Source organism: Channa argus, chromosome 13 (genome assembly GCF_033026475.1).
Source record: "Channa argus isolate prfri chromosome 13, Channa argus male v1.0, whole genome shotgun sequence".
In the NCBI taxonomy this organism is placed as follows: domain Eukaryota; kingdom Metazoa; phylum Chordata; class Actinopteri; order Anabantiformes; family Channidae; genus Channa; species Channa argus.
The window spans coordinates 2,815,532-2,836,345 of NC_090209.1; the positions used below are offsets into that span (position 1 = coordinate 2,815,532).

At 40.0% G+C, this 20,814-nt stretch overlaps 1 protein-coding gene across 2 annotated transcripts in view; it reads left to right on the forward strand.

Moving 5' to 3' along the window:
* Positions 1 to 20,814, forward strand: part of dnmt3bb.1 (DNA (cytosine-5-)-methyltransferase 3 beta, duplicate b.1) — a 45,080-nt gene that overhangs the window by 12,337 nt on the left and 11,929 nt on the right. For both annotated transcript variants that reach the window (XM_067527997.1, XM_067527995.1), the window contains exons 2-8: positions 1,023 to 1,131; positions 10,969 to 11,113; positions 13,371 to 13,456; positions 13,623 to 13,760; positions 14,544 to 14,687; positions 20,152 to 20,310; positions 20,418 to 20,525. In XM_067527997.1, the coding sequence (XP_067384098.1) occupies positions 1,023 to 1,131; positions 10,969 to 11,113; positions 13,371 to 13,456; positions 13,623 to 13,760; positions 14,544 to 14,687; positions 20,152 to 20,310; positions 20,418 to 20,525 (889 nt within the window). The remainder of the gene's footprint in view (positions 1 to 1,022; positions 1,132 to 10,968; positions 11,114 to 13,370; positions 13,457 to 13,622; positions 13,761 to 14,543; positions 14,688 to 20,151; positions 20,311 to 20,417; positions 20,526 to 20,814) is intronic.

Below are 20,814 nucleotides of genomic sequence, written 5' to 3' on the forward strand. Positions count from 1 at the left end.
CATATGATTGTCTGTCACTACTTTCATTTCCTTCATAATCTAGTGAACTAATAGATACTAATAGCTAATAGCTGCTTATTCATTCACTGTTCAACACATAGATGCGGGTATGCTGTTCTGAGCAGGTCATATATCATCTCGATTCTTTTCCATTATCTTTTGTTTCTATTCTAAGAAAATGGCAAACAATTTGGACTAAAAGTTGTGCAGGCTTTACGATCACATCAACCACCTTTATAGCCAGGAATGTTACTCGTGCAAATGACTCTGAACCTCAAGTAATTGTTCATGTTCAAAAAGTTTTTTTCTTTCTGGTATAGTAAAAACATTCAGGGTGCTGAATGGCCATATAATGATCATTTAAATAATGTCAGTGTAGAAATACACGAATCTGAATCAGAAAGTTAGAGCTAAAAGCCGGGCTGGGTGACATATCAAATCATTTTAGATATTTAACATTTTTATTTCTGAAAGATGTAAGCAATTCCTATATCATAAAATAAGGATGGTCACATCCTCTGCTGTCAATCAAATATCAGTACCAATAGCCCTCTAAAGCTACAAAAGGATTGTCAGCCGTTAAGTTTTTTGTCCATATCACCAATATGTAACTTAATGATAAAGTATGCAGATTTTTTTCTTTAAGTTAGAAACGTGCTCCAATATGTATCTTACTTTGGAGAGGTGTCAAAGCTTCCTGTGACACCCGCACAGGAAGCTTTGCAGCATTCTCCTTCAGTGGAATTAGATAATAACTACATTAAGAGCTGTTCAGAGCAAAGCAGAGCAGCAGAAGGATGGTTGGAAAGAGCTGAGTGGATTGATTTTTGAAAGAAAATCAAAGATGAAAAATTTTAAATGCTGCAAAACCTAATATTTAAGCAGAAATCACTCAAATTCTCTAAATGTTCACTTCAAAAACTTACCTACTGCTGCTAAACAACCCAGTATGGTCATCCAGCAGCAGTCCTTTTTTCCATATCTCATATCTCTCTTCTTTGTGATGCTTGTGTCTCATTCAGGTTTGAAAAGGAGTCAGGACAGCCACTGGACCAGTCGACTGCAACAGCAATGCCTTCTAACAAGTATTCAGCCGCTATCATGGAGGAGAGCAACAACATAACTGCCACTGTAAATATCACACTCACAGTCACTCATACACATACACACACACACACACACACACAAAGCCACTCCTGACACCTCTTTTTAAGCCAGCTGTAGTTTAAAAGAGTGTGTGTGTCAATGCCAAGGCAGATGCCCCGACAAGAGTGCCAGCATGTTATACGAGTCTAATTGAGAATGCATGTAGCTTGTGATTGTGAATGACTGAACAGCATACACACAACACACACACACAAACAGCTGCATACACACAAAGAGGAAAGGGGAAATGAGGGATAGATTGATGGGAGAAGGCAGCAAAGGAGCGAGAGACGGGAAGGAAAGGAAGCAAGTAAGGAGAGAAGGAGTAAAAAGAGAGGAAGTAAGAAGGATTTTGGAAGGATGGAGGACATTACAGAGCACTGAACACTAGTGTCTTTATACGCTCTGAAAATGGATTCACTTCTAGCATTTAGAGAAGAAAAGATGTGCGTCAAACACACACACACACTTTCTGAAACTTTCACAATCGGCACACACACGTTTAACGCACTGCTCCCCCCGGACTCAAAAACACTTTTGGTCTTTCATAACTTGCAAGCATGTGTACACACAGAGACCTTTTTACATGCATTCAGCCAGATGCACGCACACATGCACACACACTCACACACACACACACACACACACAGACATACACACACACACACTTCTCTTGTCCGTTACTACTTCTTCCTCTTTTTCACTCTCATATATCACTCTGTCTGACAGGGACAGTTTTCCACCATCTGCTGTTTTCTCTTCTCTTTCTAGCTTACTGTTCCACCACATCTTAACTTTTCATCTTTTCCTTTTCTTTATTTTATTGCATAGGTGAAAATTTATTTCACATAAGAATCCAGATTTATGGCTTTTTTTGATTCTGAATCAATTCACAAACGTACAAATGTGATTTTACTACTGTAATAATGTTGATAGAATGAAAAAGCTAGAGCTCAACCAACTGAACAACATGCACATGCCATGATTAGATTATGATTCATCAGTCAATGTGGTTTCAAAATACGTGTCCATTCAAGGTTTTGGATAAAGACTAAAGTGCTGTATCAAAGAGGCTTTTCTCCACTGCTGCAGATGTTAACAACGTTAACAACAGAGCACTCGGCTGCTGCCTAGTTCACCACCACCTCACAGCAAGTGGGAACAGACTGGTCCTAGAGACTACCTTAAAGGAAAGGTGCAGGATTTTTAAAATTATATGTGGATTATCTCAGGGCACACATGCTTATAGTTAACATTAACCAGTTAAACTAATAAATACACCTCAAGGTCCTCTCTGTAACTGTTCTGGAGCTTTTAGTCAAAAAAACGAATTTCGAAAAAACAATTTTACTTCTCATTTTGCTTTTTGCTTTTTTGCTTTTGCTGCATTTTGCCCGTCACCACAGCGGATCATTGTCTGCATGTTGATTTGGCACAGTTTTGCGCTGAATGCCCTTCCTTCAATTTCTACCGGGCTTGGACCGGCTCTGCACAGCTGGGGAAAGGATCGGGCTAGGGGTTCAGTGTCTTGCCCAGAGACATTTCGGAACAGGGATCGAATCACTGACCCTGTGGTCCATGGACGACTGCTTTTACCAACTGAGCTACAGCCGCCCCTTTTGTGTCTTTTTAAATAGTTGTTTTCCATGGTGTTGTTAAAAAGGTAATTAGCACAAGGGGGTTTTTCTATTTGGACAAACCACAATCCTTCTCCAATCTCTTGAATGCATCAGATGCTCATGGTGTCTGAGCCAGAAATGGAAACTATCGGAAACACAAGTAGACCTGACAGCAAAGTGGTCTAATCAGAGTGAACTATAAGGTCTTTCAAACACGACTGAGCTTGATCATTAAGGGCTTCCTATGTAATGAGCAGGGTTTTAAATCCTATTCTAGATTTTATACGAAGCCTGGTATGTCACGAATTTTAACTATATAGACCACAGCATTGTTACACATCATAATTGTCCTATCAGTTGCTAGGTAACAGACATGTTCATTCAGTATTTAGGATTTCTCAATTCTGAGATAAGAAAAACGTATTTGTTTCTCAAACGGCAAATAAGGAGAAATACGATCATATGATCTTCTTATCTTGACTTAGCGCTTTGAGTGCCAATAGGTAGAAAAGTGCTATATAAGTGCAGAGCATTTACTTAAAATAGGACGTTTCTGTGATAAGGTCCCAGGAGCACATTTACAAAAAAAATACTTGACACTTCTTTAACTTTGTTAACAAAAGTGAACACTCAGAGCCTTAAGCTCTCAGGCGTAAAGTAATCATAAACTTGTGCTTCTAGTCTTTTAGGCCACACTAAGATGTTTTGACAGTGCTGTCAGAGTGCTTTGAGGCAGACTGTTGCTCAGCATGGAATGTGTGTGTGATGTAGGTCAGGTAATTGTGCACAGCGCAAGGCTGCACACACTTCTTTACCACACACACAGGGGAAATGGAGTGCAGGAGGTGTAAGCATCCATTGGCACACTCTGACACAATTTTTTTGGCAACAGCCCCAGCGGTAGCAGTGGTAACAGCTTTATAATTTGTATTGTAAAAAATGAGAGAGAAAGGTGGGGGCTGTCATTTGTGCTACTTTAATGCCTCATTGGGCATGTTCATTTCTGTCGGCAGCGGAGGGGGAGTAGGAAGACAGAGAGGAGAGATGGATATCCAGGAAGGCAGGTTAATGGAGAAGAAAGACAATAGTCCAAGCAGCTACCTGGTTGACATCAAACCCCATTTTTCCTCTCTCGTCTGAAACTTAAGCAGCTGAAACAAGTCGTTAAACACTTCACACCACACTACACAAGAATGTTGCTGATGCAGCCACCGAGGGAAGAGGGGAGGAGGTAAATGACCAAGTTTGTGACACAAACTTCTGTCTCTGTTCCCTTTTTTCTTTCGACATGTAGAACATTTTCCCCCCATGTGCTGTTACAAAAGCAGACCTGACTGCTTTTCTCAGGTCTGCTACTGAGAGAGAGTAAAGCATTAAACAAAGAGAAAGGAGAGAGAAGTCAGCAGTGTGGAGGGTTTTCACCTAAAAACCCACATTACTGAGTTGAAGAGTAGAGCACAACGTAGATCATGGCAGTATTTTAATATTTGTCTGAGTTGTTTGAAAGACCCCTTTTAAAGGTTACAGAAACCGCCACCCTGCAACTCTAAAGCTGTCTAATTACTCATTAGAAAAATGAGCATTTGATGCTTATGTGCCAGACTAGTTTCTAAGGTTGGCAGCAGCAGAGGCTCCAGGATGTTGCAAATCACGGCCAAGAAAAAGTCCCACACATACAAAGCATAAGCGTGGAAACCTGAGAAAAATGGTACATTTGCAATATTTTCTGGTACATTATATTGTAGCTGAGGTGAAATGAGAACATGCGAGTTCCTAGAAGCACAGGGAGGTGATGGGAGGTGGAGAAAGAAAAGCCCTGAGGCGTGTGCTGCTTCTATGTGGGATTCTCAGAAAAGGAGGGTGATGGGTCAAGTAAAAACCTGAATAAGCAATAGGTCTGAAAGTCAATAAACAGAACTTTCACTAGTTATGTACCCTATATGCTTCAGTTGCTGCCTTTTTGTTCAAAATGCCCAGCTGTTGTAAGGATCAGCTCCCAGGTGTGAATGTGTATCCCCTCCTTTTTTTGTCAGTGTCAGACTACGATCATACTTTAGTTTGAAATAAAGTATCGGGGCAAACTTAATGTTAAGACTTCGGCTTTTATTTTATTTTTTTGCTGTGGGTCTGTGTTCAGTTACACAATAATAAGGCCTGTGTCAGACATGAACTCTAGAGAATTTCAGGAGTTTCCCCTTCAGACATGTAGCCAACATCGGTAGATAGTCTGTGTGAGTTGTGTTCTCACTTGTGCAGAAATACTCCGGGTAACTGAGCAAGGGGTGGTGCTTGAGGACATGACGCAAAAACAAAGCTGTGAAGGTGACAGTGTTTTGCTTTGTAATCTGGACTTGTGGTGTTCCTTGTATTTCTTTGATGATTTCCAGGTCTGCACTTACCGACAGAGGTTCACGAATTTCGTTGTCCTTCCAGTTAAACATTGTTATCGTGTTCGTATGAATGAATGAGTTCTTTACCTTCGAGTGTTTGTATTTGCCTGGTTTCGCGACCGTCACAGGAAACGGACGTCATCAACAAACCCACTCACTCGTGAATTCTCTGGAGTATTACCTGCTATTCACAAATGAGCTCGGGTGGAGATAATCCGGACTTTAAAATCTGAGTAATGTCAGGGGCAATAGAATCGGCCGTTTGCGTTCACATACACCTTGAAAAAGTTTGGGGAGCCATTTTGGAGCCGTAAGAGCGGCGTCTTTTAAGGGAGCAGAGCCAAAAGAGCCAAATCTTTGAAAAGAGCTGGACCTCCCATCACTACAGAGGAGGGGTCAGGGCAGCAAGTAGACACTAGAGCTGCAGCAATCAGTTAATCAAAACATGGTTAAAGTGCTATTTTGCTAACAGCTTATTTGTTTCAGTCATTACTAAGGCAAAAATGGAAAAACTGTGTTATTTAATGCTTCCATTTCAGAAGTTTTTTCAGAATTGCATTATTGAAAATTAAATGGTTTGGGTTTGTTGGGCAGACAAAGCAAGACTTCAGCAGTTTAAATGATAGTAAAGCTAATTGTGACTAATTTCCACTGAGTTTGTTTGTTTTCGTTGGCTTCAGAAATTCTAGACATAGATAAATCAAAATGAACTGAACATAGGCATCAGATTTGTGTGTTCAGCTTTTGTCTTTCCACTTCAATCTTATCTCACACACTCTGCAGCTCTGGCCTGAACATCTGTGTTACCAGATCTACTGTGCTGAGTTAAACAGTTTAAACACCTGCACTGGCTCTTACAACATATGTTCTGTTTGATCTGTACTCGACCAGAACTCCCCTCTGTCTTTTTCCATAACCTGTTGCTTTTCCGACTCATTCTGCAGTCACTCCTCACCTCAGTTCACCTCCACAAACCCCTCACTCACAGCCTTTTCACTCTTAACTCTGATTGATCCTTCTGCTCTCTGTCCTCATTTTCTGAAACATGACAAGAAGATTCAGTTGCAGGTGGGGGAACTAGTGGTTGGATAGACATGGTTTAGAGGAAAAGTGTTGCTCTGACTCCTGATGTGTCCAAGAAAAACATAATTTTACAGTTTTTCCTAATTTCCTTTGACATTTGTGTTCACTCTGAAATGACATTTTCAAAACAGTTGACACACAGGGACGAAACAGAAACTCACTGCTCAAAACAACATTTGTTTGCAAAATGCTCTCACTAATAAAACATAAAAAATGTGCAACAAAATCCAATTTTCCCTCAAGCAAGAGAACTTGTAGTCAAACTTTTACAGTCACTACATAGTAAAGGAAAAGTGCAAATAACTACTGGGAAAAATTAAAAAATGTAAGTGGCGCTTTTCTTGTTTTTGTGCAATAGTCTATAGTCTAAAAAAATACATAATTTCATCAATATCCCAATATACAGTTGATACATTTCTTGATATTTGTATATCATGATACAATTAAATTTGTGTATATTTATCTGTTCATAGAATTTAGCGTTTTCAATCTCGAGTAGAAGTGATTGAGCCAATAATAGTAATTAAAATGTGTTTGTTTTTAGCTGTATTTTAAGATGCTGAGGGTTTAACCGTATAAGATATACTTTTTTTATACATGTAGTAATTTTATGTAAGTGTGTGGCTTGTTCTACTTTCAGGAGTGCGCGAAAAATGAAGTAAGTAAGATAGCATTTAGATAAATATGAATGGCTATATGTTTCTCTTCAATCCAAAATATGCATGAATTAAAATGTCACAGTTGGTAGGTTCTCTATTTAACAAATACAATGTTCCAACTTTAAATGCTTATTAATACTTTCCGTTAAAGATACAGAGCAGTTATATCACCCAGTCCTACAGTATATTATATTCCACAAATTAAAAAAAGAAATTCTTTCTTTATAGAATCACTGTTAATTAATACACGAAGAAGCAGAGTTTGCTATTAGTTTGAATAATTCATGTATAGGTTTCAATGCTTACTTAGTACTTCTACATCCTAATTAGATGGACTGATGAAATGCTATTTAATGTAATTCCATTTCTGACATTTACTGATGTTTTAAGAGCAGAAACACTCATTTTTTGTAGATACACTTTTAAAGTGCGAACTGGGGAGTTTGTGGTTAGTGTTTTTTCAATGTTTTGCTGAACTTGCTGACCCTCTCCTCTCTTTTTCTCTCTTTAACCCTGGAAGCAGATCTCACTCTCAAGCATCTTAAGCACACACTCTGTGCACAAGTTCACAGAGTTCATTTATTATAGGGGAAATTTGGCATTGCAAACACGCGTGCCACACACACACACACACACCACATGCATTCCCTGTTTAATGACATTGAACAATCACAAACAGCTTCAGATTCGAGTAGCTCTGAAGTGCTTTAAAAAGTCAGCAGAATCTCACAATTTTCCATCTGTTTTCCAGCTGCTCCTTCTCTTTCTCTCTCTCTCTCTCGCTCTCTCTCCTCTTTTGATTACACCTTTTAGTCACTTGTCTTGATACAGCCCTAATTTGTAGTACTACAAGTTTTAGAACAGTTTCTTCAGTTATTTCAGAGTTGAAAAAAGCTAAAAACATTTATAGCCATTAGAGGCTGTAATGTTTACATTTTGCAGGATTACATAACATGTTTCCCTCTGTTTCTAATCTTACGATAAGCTTATCTTAATACATCCTATAATGACTCCTATAACATAAAAAAAGCTGCCAGAGTATTACTTTGAGAATACTTGTGTTAGTGTAAATGCTAGTCAGTCAGAAAGTCAGATTAGCAGGGAGATTTTATTTACTATTGGCACGAGGTTGGTAAAGTGGAAGAACTTATAACTTAGTGACGTCTTCGTCACGGCACAGGCCGATGCTTTCTAATTCACCAGTAGGCCTGGCTCACTAGTCACAGGAAAATTTGTGGATCTCAGCACTACTTCAAATTCACAATACTTGACCAACTTGTGCAAGTGAGTGGACAGGGCTTCGTACAAATTGAGAGCAGATTAGTCCCTTTTATGCTCCAAGTACCCCTGAGGCTCATGGAGAATCCTTCTCTTAAAGGAGGAGGCCTCAGGCACATTGTGTCTCCCGTTTTCCATGCTCCACTTTCATCCATCCCAGGGAAGAGTAAGAGCATTTCATACATCCACCAAGATGGTGGATGTGTGACACACCTATCCCCATTTTAGGGGATTAGGGGGTTAGGGTCATAACTGTTACACCTTTATGACCCCACATGAGCCAATTCTGGCCAGGGTGAAACAAAGGCCTTCTCTGGAGGATATACAGTGCCTTGCAAAAGTATTCATACGCCTGAACAGATTTTGTCACGTTACAACCACAAATGTAAATGTATTTTATTGGGATTTTATGTGATAGATCAACACAAAGTGGTACATAATTTTGAAGTGAAGTGATAATAATAAATGCTTTAAAAACATTTTTTACAAATATTCATAGTGTGGTGTGCATTCGTGTTCAGCCCCCCTGAGTCAATACTTTGTAAAACCAGCTTATGCTTTACTTACAGCTGCAAGTTTTTAGTGGTATGTCTCTACCAGCTTTGCACATCTAGAGAATGAACTGCAAACCTACCGAGACATGGCCGTCCACCTAAACTGACAGGCTGGACAAGGAGAGCATTAATCAGAGAAGCAGCCAAGAGAAATGCAGAAACGGTGCGTTTGGCAGAAACCTAATACTGCACATCACCCTGAACAAACCATCCCCACCACGAAACATGGTGGTGGCAGCATCATGGAAGATGGATGGAGCCAAATACTCTGTCATATACTTTCTCTAAATCTATGAATAGACAATGCAACTCCCTATGACCTTCTCTTTACTTTCCATCAGAATCCTCAAAGCAAATACTGCATCTGTTGGACTCTTTCTAGGCACGAAACCATATTGCTTCTTTAGCCGAGCTTCCACTACTCTTTCCCACAACTTTATTGTTTGGATCATCAGCTTTATTCCACTGTAGTTGCCACAGCTCTGCACATCTCCCTTGTTCTTAAAAATTGGCACCAGTACACTTCTCCTCCAGTCCTCAGCATCCTCTCACTCTCCATGACCTTCTTAAACAAACTGGTCAGAAACTCTACTGCCACCTCTCCTAGACACTTCCATACCTCCACAGGTTTGTCATCAGGACCAACTGCCTTTCCACTCTTCATTCTCTTCAACACCCTCCTCACTTCACTCTTACTAATCTTTGCTACTTCCTGCTCCACACCAGTCACCTCTTCTACTCTACTCTCTCTTCTTCTCACCTCTACCTGTCTCCCTGATCACATTAGCTGTAGTGTAGTGTAGCTGTCACTTCACCTACATGTCCATTGAAATCTGCACCAATCACCACTCTCTCACCTCTGGGGATGCTCTGCACCACTTCATCTAACTCTATCCAGAATTTCTACTTCTCTTCTAACTGACTTCCTAGATTTGGGGTCTAACCACTAACAACATTGAACATCATGCCTTCAATTTTTTATTTAAAGCTGTTTTGAAATCAGGGTCAAAGAGGTTAGCAACTTCCTGGACTGATTGTATAATTTAGAAAATTACCAAAGTTATTCTTTAAAGGTACATGAATTCTACAGAACTATTTGCGTAGCTGCATTTGTGTAACTTGTTGTTTCGTTGGTTACATACGTCATTTAAATCCAGTGCATAAATAGCAGACTCTGCTCCTTTCACATTATTTCATACAGTGATAATGACATAGAATATAGGTATAAAAACATACAGAGGCCTAAATCTTACTAAGTGTTGTTGAGTATCATCATCTCTTCGCATATTTTGTTTTCAGTCATCTTCTAAACTGTATGGACAGGGTATGGATAAGCTAGAATAAATGCTTCACGTAACTTAGGTTCAAGTCCAAACAGAACTGAGCATGGTTGCTAAAGAAATGCACATGGCAGCTCCGCTTTACATAAGGTGAGAGATGAAGTGATGCAGATCGAAACGTTAATACAAGTTTGCCTGCCCACCTTCAGGCACTGAGCTGATCCTTCTAGTTCACTGAGCCTTGTGGCAAACATGCAGCTCTGTCTAAACAAACCCCTCACCGTCATTTTCTAGCTAACGCCTCTCAGTCATCTGCTGTGTTATTCATATAAGGTTTCACTAGTGTTTGGGATGAGTCAGATTCATCAGGTGATGTTGCACATGTGGGCATGCCTAACAGTGTCTGACATGTTATTTTTTTAAATTATTTTGGCTCTGAAGCAAGGTCAGTGCTTTTTTGTAATCTTTGAACCTTTTCAATTACTTTGACATGAGCAGGGGAAGAGCATATTTCATTAACAGAAGCAACACCCAGTGGAAAGGGAGCGGTAGGCTAAATGTTTCCATAGAAGTTCATGCCCAGAAGCTATAAATTAAAGTCATTTGTCTCACTGAAAACAACTTTGGTTTAGGTTGTTTGCTCATATCAGTGTTGTTAAAACAGTCCACAATATGCAATACAAGTAAAGCAACACATTGATATTGGAACGTGTCCCAGAAGGTCGTAGAAGAAGTGAAGTACTGTAGTTGGAAAGTTATCAGATGGTTCTGATGATCATCCATGATTCAACAGTTCCTGTCTGCACATGTTGCCAATCATCTGAATGTCATGTTTATTAGTGGGTATGATGTTGACATCAATGGTACTTCTCAAACGCATCAAATGCATCATCGCATCGTGTGTTATCTGTGGCATGTTTGTCTCTGAGTTTGGACCCAAATCTTCTCCTCATCCGCAGGCGGCGGTCAATGGAGACACACCTCCAGGTGAGGGAGAAAACGACAATGGTGTGGAGCTGACCAATGAGAACAGCCCTCTGACGGCAGCCGAACCACCCTCCCCTTTCAGCCCTAAACAGAACGGAGATGCTGCCTCACCTCAAGGTAACGTAAACATTAACATTGTCCAGCAATTGACAATACACTTTATTCTCTGTGAAAAGGACAGTGCAGCTAATTAAGGTAGATGGAAATCAACTGTAACTCCTACAATCATTTCTAGGGTCATAGCTGCCACTTAGAGGACTTACTGTCTGTACTGTTTCAGGGAATGTGGGTGGTTATTTGATTTATTGTATTAACTGCATATCTTTTTCATTGTATTATTTTAACTAATACATGTGAAGACATTGTTTCTACTTATAAGTAGTAAACAGTTATTTCATTAAAGTCTTATTTATAGTGAAATCTAAAGATATAGTCCAAGATTCTGGAGAATGATTGTTGTCATCTGACCTCAGCAGTAAGGGTTTGCTTCAGTAAATATGCACTAACTTCATTCATGCCCATGGTCAAAGCAGCAACAATAGCAACTACGGAAAGATCCAGTTTCTAAGTCAACATTTACAAGCAAGCAGGCTTGGATTTATAAAAGCACAGTGTGCTAATCCCAACAATGCACTTGCTCGTGCCTGTGTCTGCTCTCTTGGTTTTCCCCAGGTGTTTTGGCAGCTTGTCAAAGTAGGTTGCTTGATGGCCAGTTTTGACTAGCAAGCTGCAGCAGGATACACACACACATCCGGAATCCTGTCTTTTTTAAAGTAAAAGTATACAGAAAAAAGCTTTCTTGCTACATAGATTAATCATGTTATTTGGTTGCTGTAGGCTACAGTGTCTTAGTGGCACTGACTGCACCTTTTTCTTGTTATAACAAGCCGTCATGTAAGATATAGACTAAATTAAAGTTCATACATCAGAATATCTTAATTCTGTACTACTATGAATAATATTAATATTAAGATTAAAAATAATGTTATTTTATAAAGAACTTATTAAAACACTTATTTTCTGACTCACACATAAGGTTGGATCACTTTAGAGTAAATCCAGCCTGTTCATACAGGTAATGGACAAACATTAGGCCCAGAAATGACCATGTAAGCCTTCTTAATGTTTTCAAGTTAAAAAATGTCACTTTCCAAACTTTTATGAAACGTGTCAAATTGAAAAGGTAACACTCACACCTCAGTGAATTTATGGCCAGGGGTTTGAGAACTGGCAAAAGCGGCAGGAAAATAGTAGCTGCTCTTCTGTTAGACTTCCATTTCTGTCATACCTCCTGCTTTAATCTGACTCCACCCTTACAAATCCTTATAAGTCCAAGCCTGCTTGCTCCTTAACAAACTGAGTAGCTCTCAAATCTCTTGGCTACAATTTACTTTCATACAAATTGAACTAAAAGAAATGTAAGGATTGTAAACACAAGAACAAAGACACAACAGAACATCAAGTAACAAAGATTAGTTGTGACCGATAAGATATGGAAAAGCTGCACCAATTTTCATGTTGCTTTTTGCAATTACTACTAAGAGCTTCTTCATTTTTTTTTGATTCCTCTGACTTCTTTACTTACCAATTACTTAGTAATGTTTTTGTTGTAGCAAATAATGCTGTAGAACCATGGACTATGTCTTCAAGAAACTAAATGTAAAAGATAAACATATATAAATTCTTTATATTTACTGTTTATTGTTGAATGTTTTGGAGACACCAGCACACACTTGTATGTATGCAGGCAGGTACTGCATCCACCATCACCTTTATTGTCTTCAGTCTGGCAAACTTTACTTTTAACATTATAAAATCCCTAGTTGAGGCAGTGCAGTAGAGAGGTAGTTACTTCTGCCACCTCACAACTAGAAGGTTCCCTGTTTGAATCCTTTCTTTGTGGAGTCTGCATGTTCTCCCCGTGCTTGAATGGGTTTCCCCTAGTTAGGGTAGACGGAGATTAGCTGGCTACCTGTCTAGGCTGTACCCTGCCTCTCACCCAGTCACAGCTGGGATAGGGTCCAGCTCCCAACAACCCTGAACAGGATAAGTGCCTATAGATAATAAATGGGTGGATGGAAAATCCCTGTTTGCCTTCTCTGTATATCTATTAACACTGATCTCCTCCATTGTCTTTAAAGTGGGGGTATCGAACGCATGTCATTCTGACATCTTTAAGCCAAACATTTCAAAGGCTACAATTTGACCCTTTAAGGGCTTTCACTCGAAATGTAAGGTGCACCATTCAGAAACTGAACAACTGACAATAAGGCACTGTTCTGCTACTTAATCTCTTGAAAATATTCGGTTTCTTTTCCACCATCTGTCTAACTGTCTGTTGACCTCCTGCTCTATACTATGTCTTTCTTTCCAGATGGCAATCAGTGTTCCAGGGGAAGCAGGAAGAGGAGCAGGAAGAGGCCAGTGGAGGAGGGAAGTACCTGGGACTCGTATAGCGAGGTGTGACTACAGAGACGCTCTTGCCTTTGTGGATAATAAATCATCTTAGGGGAAGTAGGAATGCGACTTTTACTCCTCTTTTTTAATCCAGTTTGTGTGTGTGTGTGTGTGTGTGTGTGTGTGTGTGGGTGTGTGTGTGTGTGTGTGTGTGTGTGTCTGTTCACAGGAAAAATCTTCAGGAGCATCTCAGTTAGGTTTGAGACAGAGACCTCGACCAAGAACCATCTTCCAGGCTGGACTTAAGACACACACACAATCCAAACCTCGTAAACAGAACCGCAAACAGGAGCAGAGCATGTTACTGGTAAATAAATAAGCACACACACACAAGTCACATCTATCAGTTTATTTTCTTGATGCAGAAATGCTGATTCTTTGGAAATCGGTAATCATTGAAAGCAATAAACCATTATATGTTTTCTTTTTGGCTGCTCCAGTTCTCTTGTGTGTATTTCTATTTACATTTTAATTACCTTACTTAACTACCTCCTTTGTGCTTCCCTATTTAAATCTCCTACCTCAGGTCGAATCCAGATTTAGAAAATTTCAGAGAACCTAAATCAGAAGCTGCAACACAAGGAAAAGTAATGGACTGTGCAGTAACTTCAACTCTGTTTTCCTTTCCCACATCCTAGTGTATCTATAAAGCAGTGTATGAGAATAAGCAATGACACCACCATTTTCTTAAATTCTTTTTTGAAAATCCTTTTTTACAGTATGTTTTTTCATGAAAATCATATCCAAACGAACTCTTCTGTCATAACTTCTGTGTCTATCTGTTGAATGGACATGACTGATGTTCTACAGACTGCCTCTGAAGGAGCTGTAGAGATTAATAGCATAGTTAGTGTGACTCTATGTGTGGTGGAGATCTGATCTGTGTATGAGAACATCTGCAGACACGCATTAACGGTGGTATGAGGCAACTGCTGTCAGAACAGAACTGCAGAAAACTGACTCCGGCTCTTTCCTCTGACCTCAGGTCATTCAGAAACAGCTTTTCATGTTTTGGTTTGTTACCAGTGTGTTTTCAAGAATGTAGCTCCTTTGCCTTTACCTTAAACTAACCTTTCATTCTCTCTGTCAGCGTGTTGATGGCCCTCAGACAGTCGTGGTTGTCTCCAGTGGGGTTCCTGAGGCCCCATGTCTAGAGCTGATTGAACAGGACTCCAAAGACTCCGCCCAGAGCAGCAGCACCTCATCCAGCTCTGAAACTCAGCCAGAGTATAATGTAAGACCTGTGTGTGTATATGTGTGTGTGTGTGTGTGTGTGTGCTCATACTGTGTGTGCTGGAGACAATGACAAATGAGACTTCAGAGAAGAAGGACAGAGGGGAGTGAATTAGGTAAATAGGATTATGTGGGCTGACTGATGACCTGGAAAATCTTCAAAGAAAAAAATTAAACAAAAACAATTTCTGCAAGTGCTGAATGTGTTTAAAAATGCACCTTTTCCTCTCTGATCTTTGCACATCTGTGGACAAGATCAGAGCAGAATGCTTTTATTCAGTGGGGGAGAGTAACAAAGTACAAGTGCAGTTTGTTTGGATGATTTTCCAGGAGAAAGCGTCGTCTGCCTAAAACTACATCTGAGCAAACCAAAAGACATTTGAGACCAAAGTGGACTTTTTGGACTTTTTGCCCAGGTTCACGTTTGGTGAAAACCAACACAGCATTTCAGCAGAAACACCTCATAACCGCTGTTAAGCACAGAAGTCGAGGGGATTATGTGGGCTTGCTGTACAGCCCCAGGACACCTTACAGTCCTTGAGTCGACAATAAAGTCCCCTATATACTAGAATGTTCTAGAGGCAAATGTGAAGCCATCTGTCCAACAACTAAGGTTTGGTCCAAATTAATCATGCAAAAGGATAAATATCTGAAGTACAGTAAATCGATATCAGAATCAGTAAAAGCAGTAAAACAATCGAGGATTTGGAAAGGCCTAGTGAAAGTCAAAACCTCAACCCAATTAAAGAAAGCTAAAAGTTATAAAGAATCAGCCGAAATTCCTCCACAACAATGTTAGAGACCAGGAAGTTTATATGTGATTGGGCAGTTATTTAGTAGTATCAATCTGGAAACAAACAGACAAAAAAAAAAAGTACAACTTTTTAAAATCACACCCGAGTTGTCGTGTCCAGGGACCATCCTACAGACATTTGCATTTGGGTAAAGTTGAGAGATGTTCAGCTTTGCAGTGCATGTGTCAAAACAGCTCTAAAAATACTGTCCTAACAACAGACTTCAAATATGGAGTTAAATTAGGCACTCGTTTCAGAATACAGCCCTTCAGATTTAAATAGGGTCTTATTTTCCTTTTTGTTTTAAAATAAAATATTCTCTACTAAAATTTACAACACTCATGTTGGGTCATACAGTACTTGTTCTTTTTTTTTTTGTCCTTTCGGCTTATCCCGTGAGTTTGGGGTCACCACAGTGGATCATTGTCTGCATGTTGGCACAGTTTTTTTCTTCACCTCTTAAGACCTAAGACACATCAAGCTGGCGTCAAAGACCAACTGCTGCATCAGTTAACGTCTGGGCAGCATATGCAGCTGACAAGCATGTAGCATGCGTGTTCTGTGCTTGCGTTAGTGGAAGAGAAAGCGTGTGTGAAGAACTTTGGACCACAGAAACTTCTAATTGAAGATTACATTGGTAAATGGTCTGCACTTAAAAATAGAGCTTTTTTTACCTGTCAGTTTCCAATGTGCTTTACACTGCTTCTCATTCCCACATTTACATGCACACAAGCAGCCATGAAACTGACTCAACCCACTATGAGCAACTAGCCTGGGCTTCAGTGTTTTGATTAAAGCCACTTTGACAAATGACAGGAGGAGCAATGAACTGAATTGCTGACCCTACAGTTAAAAGACGTCCCAGCCCCAAGACCGGAGTCCACTCTATTTTGGATTGGCCAGCTTGTGGAAACCTGCTGGTGGACCAAGCAGAGCAGTGAGCCGTGGCTATAATATGAGAGTGGATGGGTGTGACTCAAAAGCTGCTCAGACAACAACTCAACATGTTGAACATTAAATCAAATCACAATCCAATCTGTAATTAAATTTTAGATCTCCATAGTAGCAAAAAAATAAAATAAAAAAATAAATAAATACGTCCACAATGACATTCTTACTAGTAGAAATTTTAGTTCAGTATATCTACAACTTGATTTGTCACATTCTTTAGCTGCAAAGTTTGTTGTGAAGAGCCTTGTTAGCTTAACTATCACCTCTGCATGCATTTGGGCATAAAAGTTTGGATTTTGGAATTTTCTCTCATAAATATGATCTAAAATGTGATCAGATTTTCACGCAAAACCAGGTACAGAAAAACAATTACACAGACAAGAGAATTACACGCACTCTTTTAAGTTTTGTTGGAAATGATCCTATCTTTATGCAGAAATGTTCAGAGCATGTTCACATGTTCAGAGCTCTTTAAGATTTATTTAAATAATCCAGAGCACAGAAAAAAGTCGAGGTCTATGATAATTGACCTCGATGATCTGTAGCCGTGTTATTTTTCTATTTCCACTTTTCCTTAACAGAGTATTTTGCAGGTCACGGCATCATCTTATAGTTTGTGTTTTGAATATACATTTATCCCGTGAGTTCAAGGTCACCACAACGGATCAGTGTCCACATGTTAATTTGGCACAGTTTTTACGCCGGATGCCCTTCCTGACTCAACCCTCCCCCATTTCTATCGGGCTTCTATCGGCAGTGCACAGCTGGGGAGGGGAATGATGTCAGGTCTGTGTGATTCTGCAAAGTTGGTAAAGGCAGTTGCTTACAGATCACGGGGTGAGTGGTTCAATCCCCGGCCCTGGCTATATGTCGAAGTGTCCCTGGGCAAGACACTGAACCCCTAACATCTGCTGTGGCGACCCTGAACTCACAGGATACGCCGAAAGGAGAGTAGTCAGTCAGTATTTTACCTAAGGGTGGTGCTGCTTCAACATGATTTATGTTACAAATAAGGACATGACAGAAGTTAGAGTCCGACACCATTTATTATTTTTGACATTTTACAAATCTGTGATGTTTCTGCACGTGGTTTAGGTATTCTCCTAAATTCTGATGGGTCATGACCTTTATATCTTGCGTCATTCAGATACAGGAACGATCTTAAAACTTCATAGTAAATGGTTGTTCAGCCTTGGAGACCTGAGCAATTTCCTCAAATAAGCTGTGTGGCCTTGTTCAGGTTTTATACCACATATACTATAAATGTCTAGAAATAAATGTACAGATACCAGAAATACACCTCAAAAACATCCTGGACTCATAGTAGAAGGGCTAAGGAGGAGCAAAGCGTAAAAAAAGGAGGCAGAGGGGGAGTCAGACAGCTGTGTGCGTGCAGGAGACAGAATATTTTCCAAAGGGGAAGTGGAATCTGGCAGGGAGAGAAGGAGATGCAGGGTAACCCCCTGCACAGGCTATAGAACCTCCTCCACCTGGCCTTGTGTTAGTGCAGGTGGCCACAGAAACACACACACACACACACACACACAGATCCTGGCTGTATTTCCTTCATATCAGTGTTTTCATTCAGGTCACGAGGACCACGAGTCGTCACAGCAGGGCCTCTGTGTGTGTGTGTGTGTGTCTCTGTGTGTGTGTGTTTGGAAACATATTCTTATCAGATCTGTCTGCATGTCCTCACCTGCGTGTTTCATTACGTCTGTGTTTACCTGTGTGTACACGATAACTCATTGGAGCATAGCATCTTTAGTGGAGCCAGACTTCATTACAAAGCCTAATAGGTTTACTCTCTTAAGGTGACTGAAGGATCACATAGCCTGGGCTCTACTGGGATTTGTTTGTGGGCATAGAAATGGCACCTGCAAACAAACCTACACACCAAACATTTAAAAGAAAGAGTGGGATGAAGAAAAAAGTTTGTAATTAGTTTTCTAGTATTCTTTGTTATTTGGCGTGTTCCTTAGTACAACTCAGTACAAGTACAAAAGTCTGGAGTGCAAAGCAAACTTCAGAAATAAAGGAAACACCTGAGTAAATGAGAACACGGAGAGAACTGTACTTTCAGACTGGTTTACAGTCCTGCTGTGGTGGACAAATGCTGTTAGATTTGTGTTGATTCTCTTAAGATTTTGGCATTTAATCTTAACATTCTGGTCCATGCAGGAAACTCTGCTCTTGCTTGTTATTGCTCCACATGCAGGTCAAAGGTCAGGGCTCTAATAATCTTTACATGCAAGGTTTGTACATGTTAAACTACACACTTTACATTAAATGCAAGGGACAAAAACATTACACAAAATGAGACAGAAACATTACACTTAATCCATAATTTAGTGTGAAACATTATCACTAAGTATAATTAACATTAAGTGTTTGTAACAAAATGTTCTGGTTTATTGCCCCTACGCATCAGCTTGAAGGCATTTTAACTATTTCCTACTTACAGAACAGCTTGAAATCAGGATTGTTGGTTGTTTTCATGCATGAGCTGACAACTAAATCTAAAGTTGCAGCAAAACATTTGGCAAGTGTCCGAATAGCTGAAATGACAGCAATCCAAGTCTTGTTAAAGTGCTTGTCCATGGGTGAGAACAGCGAGTATAAATCAAGCTTAACAGTGGTGTTAATCGTTCTCCATTTGTACACGGCCAGACTGTCAACTAGGGGAGTCCAAACTCCTTAGAAATAATTTTGTAACCATTATCAGTGTGGTGAGCATCAATAACCCCTCTTCAGAGCTGAGTCTGAGGTTGACCTTTACCTTTATCTAGTATTGTAGGAACATCTTATCATGGTTCAGGCCATACTTACAGAGACATGGAGAAAATGGGCTCACAAACTTTCATTTTTTTCCCAACAATCCTTTCATTTTGGAAATCCAGGCCAAAACCTTTCTATGATCAAATTAGTCGTTGACTTCTACCTTCTGTCATAATTGACTCTTTGAAAATATTGCTTTAAGGAGAAGAAGCAGCAGTTCTTTTATTGTCATTTACTACATGTCCTCTGCATTTAACCTATGCCCTTGGTGGCAGCGGTGGGCAGGCGGAGGCGGCACCCGAGGAGGTAGTGCTGAATATTTTGCTCACGACACATCTTGGTGTGTGGGCTGGGAGTGTTAAACCGTGCTATACAGTTTTAGACGCTGTTTCTTTCAAAATAACTTCTTTCCCGAGTGATGCCCTCATCATGGTAGTTTAGCTGTAGTTGAAATGTTTCTCCCTTTAAATTTTCAAGTTCTCTCTTTAGTTTTTTCTCTTTTACATCTTTATGTAAAAGTACAAAAAAAGTTTTTGGCATCAGCAGACTAACATATACACACATATTCTTTCTTTACACTATGACTGAAGTAAGGGGTTTTCAGCTGTTGCCTAATACAGATACTATTACAGGATTCCAACCATTAATCAAACTTTGTCTTTTTCTATTCTATTCTCAGTATTCCCCTATTCTGTCATCCATACATATCTCCTTCTCGTTTCACTAAGAAGACTGTTGTCCTCTATACCTGCGTCTGCAGCGTTTAGGAAACTTGTCAAGTTGGTAACTTGACCCTTAAATTGATCCACTTTTCTACCCTTGCTCCTGGTTCTATGCAGATGCATATACAGTATATACATATGTTTTCCTGTGTGTTGAAGACAGAATGGCTGTGGTCTTCTACTCTCTTGCTTACATCTGTGTCTTCTCTCCTACTCCCAGGACAACAAAGGGTTTGGCATCGGCGAACTGGTGTGGGGGAAGATCAAGGGGTTTTCCTGGTGGCCCGGCATCGTAGTGACGTGGCGCGCCACCGGCAAACGGCAGGCCAGTCACGGCATGAGGTGGCTGCAGTGGTTTGGAGACGGCAAATTCTCTGAGGTGAAGAAAAAAGAGAAACGAACTGAAGCAGCAAAAATAAAAGAGGGAAATAATTGAATGAGGATGAATGATCTAATACTTTTTTGGTGCCATGTTTTTGTCTCCAGGTTTCAGCAGACAAATTGGACTCCATCACTGCCTTCCCCAAGTTCTTCAGCCAGGCTTCTTACACAAAGCTGGCCTCCTACCGCAGGGCCATCTTCCAAGCACTGGAGGTGAGCTTCTGGGTTTTTCATTGGTCAAACTCAAAAGACCCATTTCACTCTAGTTCTGGGTTATTATTGAAAGTGCAGGTTTCTCTAGTCACACTTACAGCCTTTCACACTGCCCCTACACATGCACAAAGTGATGTAAATCCTACGTGATGTACATCATAACGTCCCGTAAAAGAAAGTGCCTTTGTATGATCACCTTCCAGAAAAACACACTTACATTTCATCAGGTTTTTGGAGTATTTTAACGCTTCCATTACATTTTACTCGAAGACTAGTCTAATGTAGTTTA